General features: G+C 40.1%; 1 protein-coding gene across 1 annotated transcript in view; it reads left to right on the top strand.

Moving 5' to 3' along the window:
• Positions 1-12,281, top strand: part of ttc39b (tetratricopeptide repeat domain 39B) — a 30,933-nt gene that overhangs the window by 11,191 nt on the left and 7,461 nt on the right. Inside the window, exons 2-16 of the mRNA XM_030753636.1 lie at positions 5,957-5,991; positions 6,174-6,278; positions 6,382-6,513; positions 7,526-7,596; positions 7,711-7,778; positions 9,133-9,197; positions 9,276-9,381; positions 10,065-10,130; positions 10,234-10,342; positions 10,503-10,570; positions 10,677-10,736; positions 10,975-11,136; positions 11,236-11,327; positions 11,707-11,827; positions 11,969-12,080. Of these exons, the coding sequence (XP_030609496.1) occupies positions 5,957-5,991; positions 6,174-6,278; positions 6,382-6,513; positions 7,526-7,596; positions 7,711-7,778; positions 9,133-9,197; positions 9,276-9,381; positions 10,065-10,130; positions 10,234-10,342; positions 10,503-10,570; positions 10,677-10,736; positions 10,975-11,136; positions 11,236-11,327; positions 11,707-11,827; positions 11,969-12,080 (1,372 nt within the window). The remainder of the gene's footprint in view (positions 1-5,956; positions 5,992-6,173; positions 6,279-6,381; positions 6,514-7,525; positions 7,597-7,710; positions 7,779-9,132; positions 9,198-9,275; positions 9,382-10,064; positions 10,131-10,233; positions 10,343-10,502; positions 10,571-10,676; positions 10,737-10,974; positions 11,137-11,235; positions 11,328-11,706; positions 11,828-11,968; positions 12,081-12,281) is intronic.

Here is a 12,281-nt window from a genome sequence, read left to right as displayed (position 1 = left end):
AAACTGACTTCATCTGTAATAAGGCTGTAAAGCTGATGATGATGCAAACTTCTAGCTTGGATTCAAACATATACTAAATGTTCTCCTTATCTGTAGCCTTATTCTACAAAGCCATGTAATGGTGTGCTGGTCCTGGCCCCCTGGGACATATGTTTGACACCGCTGATTTACAGGGTTATAACTTTTTTATATAGTAAATCTTTTACAGGGTTTAAACTGTGTTTGCTGCCATAAAAACAGAACGTCTTCAGAGGGGAAGTGAAAAGAAAAAAAAAGAGGATGAGATGTTTGTGTGTTAATTTTAGATTTTAGTAGGTTTTACAACAAACCTTTCAGACATTGAAAGGAAATGTAGAAACGTTGGTTTCGGCTCCTTAAATGTAAAGAACTTCTGCTTTTTTATTTTTAAACCATCAACACTTAAAGTGTCCATTTTTTTTTTTTTTTTTTTTTTTTAACTACCATTACTTACTGATAATTTCTTAATTTTAGTACTTTGCTTATTAGAAAGGCATTTTGAGACTACACTTAAGTCTAACTCAATGATATGATATAACCGCATCTCACTATTATTGCTAAGGGATATGCTATACTATTTGTAGGTTAGCTGTTCCTTAGCTACACAGCTTGTTGTCCTTATACTCATACGTATGTGGGAAAGATGGTCTCAGTGGATCTCTCATTATTAATTTGTCTGCAGCAGGAGTGTGAGTTTGAGTTTCTGCATTGTGTTGGGAGTGAATGTGCTCGACTGGCAGGTTGAATAGCATTCATTTGTAACACAGAGGAGCTTATGGTGTTTATACGAGGAACGCTGTGAATGCTGCAAACATACCAAAACAGCAACAGCGTGAGAGGGGAATGTCACACAGAGCATCTGTTGGTATGGAAAGAGAGAGGAAACAGCGTCTGTTTGGATTCACACATTTTTATTATGTATCGTCCCATTTTTATGAAAATGTTCTGCTGACTGTGACTCTCCTCCTCTTCCTTCATCTGCTATTTTTTTTTTCCATCTGACCTTCAGACAGAGCAAATCATTAAACATAAAGTAATATACTTTCTCCATAATTCACCTGTTAAAAACACTGGATACTGTGGTCATTTTGTGTCTTTTGGTATTTTTTCCCCATTCTTATCATGACTTGAGGCATCGCGGATTTTTGTGATGGCAAGTCTTTCTTATTCCTAAATGTCTGGAAAACCTGTCATGTGCAAGACTGAGCACCTGCGGTTGAAACATTTAGCCAGGGTTGGGTCGGTCTGTTGTGCTGGACAAATTCTGCTTTGTTTACCTCAGAAGACAGGTCGGACATTTTTTCCCACAGGTGGCTCAGTTTCCTCAGGGCCATCAAATCAACATCACCATATTTACACTTGTGTGTGCTAGCGACAACACAAGCAGAAAAAAACAGAGGGCATGCTGTCAGCAGCAGGATCATACACACAAAAATCAGCGACAGACCTTTTCACCTGCTAGATCATTGCCGAGTGTCATAGCAACACCCCACACCGGCAAAACTGAGGAAGGTCCCAGATTCAAATCCCGGATGAGCCCCCACTTTATGTTTATGCCCTAGTCTAGGGGTTTCAAAAAGATGTCCCTTTCCTGGTCCCCAAAACCAGAAGTCTAATAGCAATTCACAATTAAAGGTGAATAACAAACAAAACCAGCTGTATTCCAAGGAAGTGCTACCTATACCCGGTGTCAAACAAAAGACAAGTTCCTATCCCTGATGCAAGAAACAAGAGAGAACTACAAAAATAAATTGGCAGTTCATCCCTTCTGCTTCAGAGATGTTTACAGTGATTAAGCTATTTACAAAATAGTATATACAAAGCCAAATTTTTCTCATGGAAACTTTGGAGGCTGAGAACAGGACTTCCTGCCAGGGAGCAACTGCTGAAGACAGGGTTTTTTTGAAATGGCCAGTTGACAATGAGGATAAATCAGCAGCTGACAAGTCGAAGCCAGCCCATTATGGCTCAACCAGTCAGAAGAGGAACTTGCAAAACCTCTCAGATCTTTAACCCTTTAAAGCGCAACTTCTCAGCTTTCAGAAACCATTTGGATTTTTCCTGCCGGAACAAAGTGCTGTGTAATTACAGGAATGCAAACATGTCGGCAGCAATACGCTGTGAGTTAAAGACTGTTAAAGGGCATGTCAGCTAGTATTAATTGGTTAAAGGGAAAGAACACACAAAAACAGTTCAGACATACCAGACACACAGGTTTATGCTGAAATACGGCCAGGGCCATAACATGGTTGTGGTTTTTTTGTTTGTTTGTTTTTTCCCCTCTTTCTGTGGTCATTTTATGTTATTTTTTTAGATGTTTTACATTTTTTTTACGGCATTTTGTGTCTTTCGGTCAGTGTTTTACCTCTTTATGGCTGTTTTAGTTCTTTGTGTAGTCATTTTGCGAATGTCATTCTTTTGTGTCTCACTATAGATATTTTTTGTCACTCCATTGTTTTACTCGTATATGTAGTCAGATTTTGTCATTTTTTTTCCCTTTAAGTCTTTTCAAGTATCTTTATTATTTTAATTCTTTGTCATTGTTTTTGAACATTTTATCACTATTATGTTTATTATACTTCTGTGTAGTGATTTTTTTATTTTTTTTTGTGGGTATTAGTGATCACTTTTTTTTTGTTTTAATTTTGTTGAGATTGTTGGTTTTTAGTCCTTTTTTGCTTCTCTTGTTGAGATTGTGTTTGTAATCGTCCTGTATTGCCTATTTTGTTGTTTTCAGTGAAGGCCTTGTGGGGCGGAGGGATTTGAGCCTGTTAGACTAAGCTCAGGGGTAAAAACACACCTACAGCTGTAGTGAGGTATATGAACAGGTCAGCCTTCATTTTGTAAAATCTGTGTTGAAAGCTGCTGCCTGCAGGCAAATGTTCCGTGCAGAGTCACCCGTAAAACAGGCCTTACTAATCCACACACAGGTTTAGCGCAGCCTTCTTCCTGCACCAAGCACATTAAAAAAAACGGTCTATAATTCAGCTAAAAAATACTGATCAGGGCTGATTTTTGTGATTAACCTTTACAGCAGCTGACATTCAGATTAGAGAACAATGTCAAAGAGATGCCAACACTTAATATAAATACATTTTTATCCCTTTTATAGCAATTTTTTCGAACTTGTGTAGTTGTGTTACTTCATTGTATCGTTTTAACTCCTAAATTGAAATGAGTTAAAATGTGAAATGTGTTGGATTTGGGGCCATTTTGTGGTTATTTAGTTTCTATTTGTGCTTTTTTTTTCTCTTCTTTTTTCTACTTTTTGTGTTCATCTGTCTTATGTGTCTAATAACTCATTCTGTGGAAGTTGTGGTTTTGTCTGTTTTTGTAGTTTTTGCGATCAGAATCATGATCTGGATCCACTGTTGTGCCAAGCATTTATATAAAGTCTCTGTAGGCTCCTCTTGCTAGTGTTTTTCTTTTTCTTTGTTTATTGGTTCATTTTTATTATTAATCACATGTATGCATGTGCAGTACCAGAGCTGACAGATAGGAAGAGGGAAAAAGATAAAGAGCGAAAAGTAAAAAGGGGAAAAACAAGAGAAACAACATGTCCATCATCAAATGCTGCACCTGCAAAAGAAAACATACAGCGAAAACACAAACCACACCTGAGATGCCTCTGTCTTTGTCATGAAACATACCTGAAAATGAGGGTGAGAAGCCACAACAATGCCGCCCAGGAGCCAGAGGCAGACAGAGACCCGGGAGACCCGGGCCATCATCACCCTACGACCACATGGTCGTGGAGGGGTAACACCCACCCTCCACGACCATGTTCTACAGCAAGCCCCAGAGCCAACCCCAGCTGTACAAAGCCACACATGCAGGTCACTCATTCACTCACATACACCAACATATGTGTTCATGTTTATATGTTTGTGTAGCCATGTTGTCTCTCTGCAGTTGTTTTTTGTATTTTTACTGTACTGTTATTGTTTTAATTTCTTTTTCTTTTAATTCTTGTATCTTTGTTTTATGTTTTTCAGTAGTAGTTTTTCTTTTTTCTTTGCCTATTGATTTTCATGCTTATTTTTGTTGCCCACATCTTACTTCCTTTTATGGTTTTTATTGCGCCTCTTTGACTACACAACGAAATAAAACAAATACATTTTGTCTTTCTAATCATTTTTCATTTTTGTTTCCTTATATGGATTTCTTTTGCACTTTTTTTGCACTAGCTTTACTTCTTTATGTAATAATTTTGTTTCTCTGTAGCCAAGTTAATGCTGTTTTTGGTGGTTATGTGGGTCACAGTGCTCCAATGTGGAGCACAGAGAGTGGAAAGCTGCTGCCTGCAGGCAGAGTTATTTTACTGAGCTCATTGTGGCTGCAGCTGCACTCTGTTATGTAAAGAGCCGCTGCGCAGCTATTATTAGCGTGCTGCTGACACGCCGCGCGAATGTTACTCATGTAGTGGGGACACAAATCTGTTTACACCATCACGCCAGTATGTGAGTGGAGAATTGGTTTATTGTAAGTCAGTGTAATGTCCTCTGAGGTGTGTTACAAATGTGACTCTGTCTCAGAATTTTGTTTGAAATGTTGCAGTTCAAACATCTGAGGCTTTGGTTCAGGCTCAGGTCAGTCTGAGGAGGCTGGTGAGGAATTTTGTCCAAAATAAAGGTGTGTGTGTGTGTGTGTGTGTGTGTGTGTGTGTGTGTGTGTGTGTGTGTGTGTGTGTGTGTGTGTGTGTGTCTTCAGGCCGAGTTGAAGCCTTTGAAAACATTTAAAAGCATTAAGCAATGGGCAGCAGTTCCTCTTGCAGCGATCTTTCCTGAAACGCTGACTTGCACAGAAATGAATGGAAAACCCCCAAATTAGCCTAATGAGTGAATGCTTTGCTGCATGGTTCTTATTACACACATTAAGCTCTCTTGTGTGATCCTTCTCAGCTCAGGAAGAATTAACTAGAAAATAAAACAAATTCCAGACTTCAGAACAGCCACCTGAGACACGGAATGATGGGAACATTCCCTACATTCATTTTCTAATTTCTATAGGCCACGTTCTCAGGGCTGTAGCTGCAGTCCAGCCAGTCTGAGAAATATAGGAATGCAGGGGATTCACACACTCCTGAAGCTGACAAGTGTGGTACAAATTAATTCCCAGGCGAGGAGGTGGTTTGCAGTTTGCAGACTTTGAAAGAAAACGGATAGCTCGACAACTAACCTGTTCTATCATCAGCGAGTATGAGGAATATGAAAAGTTTCGGGAAACCACTGTCCAAGACAAACTACGAAAGAGGAAAATAACGGGTGGATGGATGTTAATAATATCCTTTAAGTTAAAGCAGGTATGTTACAATCACTGCGTCATAACCCAGCGATGTTCTCGGAGCTCACCTGTTTGGAGCCTCGGATAATACGCTGAAGCGGTCTTGCGAAAAAAGCGGGTTTCTGATCCGATGAAGGTGTGTAGTTTCTGTGATTTATTTTGCTATAATGTAGGTGGAATCCCCCTGGACAGCCTCTTTTTTTAATTAATTAATTTATTTTAATTCTGTAAAGTCTTCCATATTGAGCAATTGCTTTTGAAAAACTCGCCGAAGTTTTGTCATGCCCAGGACACTCTTGAAAAAGAGATTTTAATCTCAACGTGTTTTTCCTGGTTAAATAAAATAAAAAATAAGTCAGTGTCTCAAAAACACTGATTTAAGTCTTATATTTTACCAGCTTGCACTTCTTGTATGAACACATTTTTAAATAATGCAAAATATCATTTATTATCGTTATCGAGAAAATGACAGAAAATATCGAGATATTATTTTTTGTCAATATCGCACGCTCTTACCCGATAGTTCCGTAATGTCTCAGAAATGATCCAGCACAAACGGAATGTGTTGCTTCAGAACCGGAACGGTCCAATCAGACGCCTCGTAGCGCTTTCCTGGAGGACAAACCCAAAAAAACTGTGTTTCTGTGTGTTTCAGGACTGCTTCGAAGATGCCTTCGACCGGATACCTGCGTGAGTACACACACACACACACACACACACACACACACACACACACACACACACACACACACACACACACACGGAGCACAGGCTGTGTGTGTGTGTGTGTGTGTGTGCTAATTCTTTACTGTATCTCCTTTACTTTCAGTCGCTTTCTGTGCTGACAGCTGGTTTTACCTTTGTGTATGTAGGTCAAGTAACATGGACCTGCAAACTGCTATTCAGGAGACTCAGTGTGCTCTCAACCTGGTCCTCAACAACAAGTTTTCTCAAGCCCTGGATCTCCTCAAACCATGGTAACCACGGCGATTTAGCTCTACTGCACCTCTCTCTCTCTCTCCCCAGTGTCTACTGAAGCTGTAGCTCCCTGTTATTAATGTCTGCTGCTGCTGTGCGCAGGTGGAGGGACAGCATGTACCACGCTCTGGGTTACAGCAGCATCCTGGTGATGCAAGCGACCATGACCTTCGAGCACAGAGACATCCAGACTGCCATGGCAACCATCAAGGAGGCGTTGCAGACCTGTCAGAGGTGAGAGGCAGTGTTTGGACTATGGCGGAGATAAAGTAAAGAGTCTGACTTGACATCCTGCTCACATTAGTGTCTCTTTGGGCTTTTTCTGCCTTTATAGATGACAGATGATGACTTTCATTTAACCTACGGGCCACTGGAACAAGCTTTATTTACTGCACTAGGCCAAAAGTAAAACTCTGTGTCACTATAGCGAGTACGCATATAAATGGTGATGAGGCTGTGGCAACGTTGCTGTGCACAACACGACTAATGCGGTGACCACAGTGGCTCCTTGATATTTACCCATAGACTATAAAAGGTGGATGGCACTTCTAGGTCTGAAACGTGAAGCCAATGCCTTAAATCCGCATTCCTTTTCGTGGCCAGCAGGGAGCAACAGCTGGGGTTTCTATGGGTCTGTGAGAAAACGGTACTCTGCTCCCTTCCTCTGTGGCCTCTGTAAACACTTTCCTAATGAATTTCTGGGCTTCGGTCATCATACTAACTAAAACACATCATACTAAATAAAACAGTTTAGTCTGTTTTGCAAATTTGGTCAATCTAAGGTTCATAAAGGAGGTTTATCCAAGATATCTATCTTCAGACCCTCGTCCTTCTTAAATGGGAAATACTATGAGGGTTTTTTAATTTTCTTTTTTTTTTTTTTTTTGGAAGTTTACTGCTTTATCTAAGTTTAGGACTTTATCTCAGAGTGTCTCTAAAATGAGAAACGTTAGGTCTCGTCCACAGCTGTGTAATTTAAAAAAATGTTCTACTTTATTAAACCGGTCCACTGTAGTGTTGATCCTTTTCAAAATAAAATAAAGTTTGGAAAAAAAAAAAAACTGAATTAAAAATGTTGTAAATTTGTTTGGATTTTGGCATCAGCAGCAACTTTACCACTACCTAAGTTTAGGAGGTAAATATCATGAAAAACTTGTTTATTATAAATATATAACTCTTAATGTCATTTCATATGACAGTAGTGACTGGGGAAAATAGATTTAAAGTGTCCTCGCTGTTTCTGTAGGTTCAGGAAGAAGAACTCGATGGTCGGGTCTTTGTCAGGGCTGATCAGCAAGCAGTCCAACCTGCAGGAAGGTACGTAAACACCGCCCCACCCAAACATCATTCAATTGGCTGCTGAGGTCTGCAGGAAGTGAAGAAAATGTAAAGAGAGCAGAATCTCAGTGTGCTGCGTTGGTGTGTTTGCAGAAGAGATGCACGCAGAGCTCTGCTACGCCGAGTGTCTGCTGCAGAAAGCAACACTGACCTTCGTACAGGTAAGAGCTGCTGTCTGTCTTTCACTTTACCTGTATATCTTTTCACCTGTTTCATCTAAATGTCATATGTAAATTTAGTTGAAAACCCCTTTTAACTGCACACTGGCCACTAGATCATTTGAATTTCTGAGGGCATTCAAGTAAATGGGAGAAAACCTGAAGCACAGAGGCTTTTATGAGAGTTTTCCACTAAAGTTGTGATTTGAAGAGATTATTTTTGTATTTGCTCCACTTCAACACTGAGACAAAGAAAATTTATAACCACATTTTTGATATTTTCTGAATTAATGAAAAATCTAATCAAAGGCAAAAATAATATTCCAAATATGACAAGAAGAAATACCAGAAATATGTTGGATACTACCTATATTTACACAGGTAGTATCCAGTGTACGTTGTCAAAGTCTGGGTTATATTGGTAAATTATCAGTTTGTTCTTCTAGTCAACCTGTTGTATGTAGGAGAAATTGGCAGATAATACATTTCCACCAAGAGACATGATAGACTGCATGTTGGTTCCTCACTGACCATAGCTTGCTACCTTTAATGGTCTGCAGGATATAATGGAAGGTAAATGAAAGGTGGTTGAAGATACGCATTGGTTGTCCACGTCTTTCAGGTTGGGCTAATTCACTTTTGATGTGAAAGTGAAGGTGGATCTGACACTGGAACTCACTAGCTAGAGTAATCCTCATTTACGAGTCTTAGAATGACCAAAATTTACAAAATGGACTTAATGTTTTATTCAGTGTGTCCCAAAATGAGTGACTGAGCCCATAAACTCATCAGTAAAATGTGTTTGTAGAGGTTGGGGATAGTATTCCTATTCGTTTTCCTACAGACTTCTAAAGGACTGCAATTATTATTACAGCCATAGGTGTCACCCGCTGGTCTGCATTAAAAGGAATGGAATGTTTGGAAGTGTGAACTGCATCAAAATCATTATTCTTTTAGGATGATTTTTGGCAAAATTTGGCTTCTAACAAAAGAAAAATATGACTGAAATCACAAGGTACCAAACTTGAACAAGCTCTTCTTCTTCTTTTGACTGGTCCCTTTAGAGGTCGCCACAGTGGATCATCTGCCTCCATTTTGCCCTATGCCTGTATATGTATCTCTGCCACATCAACTTTCGGCATGTCCTCCTTCACTACTATCTTCTGTGATCTTCCTATTTTTCTCCTACTTGGCAGCTTCACCTTAACAAACCTTGTCCACTATCCCTCCTCTGCACATGTCCGTCTCAGCCTTGCCTTTCTATACTTTATTTCCCAACAAGCGAGAAAAAGCAGAGGTGACAGTGCTAATGATGAGGCTCTTTAAGTGACATTTCCTCCATATTGCCTTTTTCTAGGATGAGAACATGATCAGTTTCATCAAAGGAGGAATCAAGATTCGAACCAGCTATCAAATCTATAAGTGAGTCTTTGATTTATGGAATAAACACAATGTTAAAAATGCATCGTATTAAAAAAAAACTGTTATGTCATCCAATAGGGATTGTCAAAATGTGCTGAATGTTACACAAGACCTGGCCAGCCAGTCGGATTCATTCAGACAGTTTGAGGGCGGAGTCAAGCTGGGCATTGGATCGTTCAACCTGGTGGGTTTTCAAAGCAGTTTATAATACTTCCATAGAAGTCCCAAGTTAACGGCTGCTTCCACGTTTTTTCTTTTACATTTTAGATTAGCAACTGTTCAATTTTTTTTTTTTTAACTTAGTTAATATAGGTGGGATGATTTTATTGTTTGTTTGCCATAATTAGGAATTTGTCATCTACATATTGGCAAATAGTAGATATACACTTGCTCAGATATAGAATAAAGCACACCCAGTGTCCACCGTTTGTCCCCACTGGGTCACCAGGCCAGGAGATCAGATTTTTAGCGATCCCAAAAAAGCCAATTTAATATAAACTCGTACATTACTGTAATCTGCAAGAAATCTGCTAAATTTAAATATGTGTCAGTTTATTTGCATACAGACAACTTTTGTTTGAGCTTCCTCTTTATTTAGTTGGATGGAACAGCTAAAAACTATCCTTTATTTCACATTTAAACTAAACAGTGTGATTGATGGTTATTGGCATTACTTGTTAGAGTCCCATTACAGCCTGTTTGATTCACAGGTGACCTGATTGCTGGACACACGTCACTGACCATCAACACATAACAACTGCTTTAGAGCACATTTTTACTGATTATTTCTTCATAATAGAATAGCTTTATTGTCATTACATGCCACATATAATGAAATTACAGTATGAAGGAATCTTTGTCTTTCAGATGTTGTCTCTCCTCCCTCAGAGGATTTTGAGGTTGTTGGAGTTTATTGGATTCTCAGGAAACAGGGTCGGTGCAAACTCACTTTAAAATAACATTTATAAAAAAAAACGCTATAGGCTACGCAGAAATTGTGAAAGATGAGATTCTCACTGCCTCCGTGTGTCTGCAGGGGTTTGGTTTGTCCCAGCTGAGAGAGGGAGCCTCCAGCCACAGTCTGCGGTCGATCCTCTCCGCTCTGACTCTGCTCTTCTACCACACATATGTCTCACTCATTCTGGGTAGGAAACTTTTTCTCCCCCTTTTTTCTTTCGTGGTAGAGGGCACTTCAGCTTCAGTCTGACCACATATCCAGCATTGTTTTGCTTAATGATTGTGTTACAGACATACAAATTGTTTAGTAGATTAGGTGATGAATGCTCTGGTGTTTTCTTTGATCAGGAACTGCTGAGGGGAATCTGGTGGAAGCTGAAGCTCTGCTGGAGCCGTACCAACAGAAATACCCCAAAGTAAGTCAACCACAAATGCAACTCCACAAAGTAGTATTTAGCCAAACTAACCCAGGATTAAAGAAGATGAAAAAAGAACTATGTCATGTTTATTTTTTTCTTTCAGGGCTCCATAATCCTCTTCTACTCTGCTCGCATTGCTGCGCTGCGAGGAAACTTTGAGAAGGTTTGTTCTTTCTTGTGAAGACCATCGCGACTGAAGTCCTGAACCTTTATTCTAAAACCTAGCCCTAAGGGAGCAGATATATCAGACAAAAAATTCTAATGTGCCCTAATTTATGTGGACTTAAAGTTGTTAGTAGAAGTCTTTCCTCCTTCACTGAGTGTCCTTATTTTTACAATCCTCCCATTATCTTTTCCAAACCTGAGAAGCAGCTATAAGCATCCTTTGTTTTTCTTTTAAGGCCCGGGCCAAGTACGAGGAGTGTGTGAGCAGCCAGCAGGAGTGGAAGCAGATCCACCACCTGTGTTACTGGGAGCTGATGTGGACTCACTCGTACCAGCAGGAGTGGCAGCAGGCGTATCACTACGCTGACCTGCTGTGCAAGGAGAGCCGCTGGTCCAAGGTATACTCACAAGTCGAAAAAGATGTCTTCTGTATATCAGGCACAGAAATACAACCAAGAAAATCACTGGTAGTTCACCTAAACACTTCCTCTCTGCAGGCTATCTATGTTTACCAGAAAGCAGCCATTTTAAGCATGATGTCAGAGGAGGAGGCGAAGAAGACTGGGGAGAACGTTGTGGAACTCTTCAGGTCAGCCTGTTGGCACATTTAACTTTTAAGTACCCTGAAGTGAATCAACCTACTTAAAGAAAATTAGAAATAAATATCAAAATGCAGTTGTGAACATATGTTCACAGACTGTTTTTGGATACTGGGGAAATTAGTAAAATGAAAACTGTTAAACTGTGGACACATTTTTGTGTGTTTTTTGGGGCATCAGTTGAGGACAGTATTGGAAGTTAAAGATTGATTTAGAAAATGTGTACAATTTAGAACATTTTTATTTGATTTTCTTTTGCTGTGGCTGTTTGAGGTTTAATGAAGTGTTTCAGGGTTGAAGGTAGAGTAGAGCCATGTTTAAGGTCAGGATTAGCAGGACAGTAATATGAAGGTGTACCTGTGCATACAGGCAGGTGGAGGGGCTGAAGCAGCGCCTGGCGGGGAAGTCCATCCCCACAGAGAAATTTGCTGTGAGGAAGTCCCGACGCTACAAAGCTGCTAACCCCGTCCCCCTGGTCATCCCTTTACTGGTACACAAACATACACTTAAACTGACTACTTTGAAGGTGGTTAGTTGCATCTGATGAACTCTGAATAACACAGAAGTGAAGCATAACAAGCAAAACATCAAACTACGCCTCATCGCCCAGACTGTTGTTTGTCTCTTTTAGGAGATGATGTACGTTTGGAACGGTTTCACCATCGTTGGGAAGCGTGCCGACTGTACCGAGCCCCTGCTGGTGACCATAGAGAAGGCTGAGGAGCAGCTGCGCAACGACCCCAGTGAGCTCAACACTGCACCTCTGCTATTAGCAGTACTGCTGATACTGCGTACTACCAACAGTACCAAATCATCTCAAACCAGTTTGAGATGATTTGAGCTTTGTGACACGATGCTTGAATCTGTTAGAAGCAGCCATCTGCAGATGGGTACACTATGGGCATGGTCAGCAACAATACCCAGGTAGGCTGTGGTGTTTAAAC

Source organism: Archocentrus centrarchus, chromosome 18 (genome assembly GCF_007364275.1).
Source record: "Archocentrus centrarchus isolate MPI-CPG fArcCen1 chromosome 18, fArcCen1, whole genome shotgun sequence".
NCBI classification, from domain to species: Eukaryota; Metazoa; Chordata; class Actinopteri; order Cichliformes; family Cichlidae; genus Archocentrus; species Archocentrus centrarchus.
This window is presented reverse-complemented; position numbering and strand designations above follow the sequence as displayed.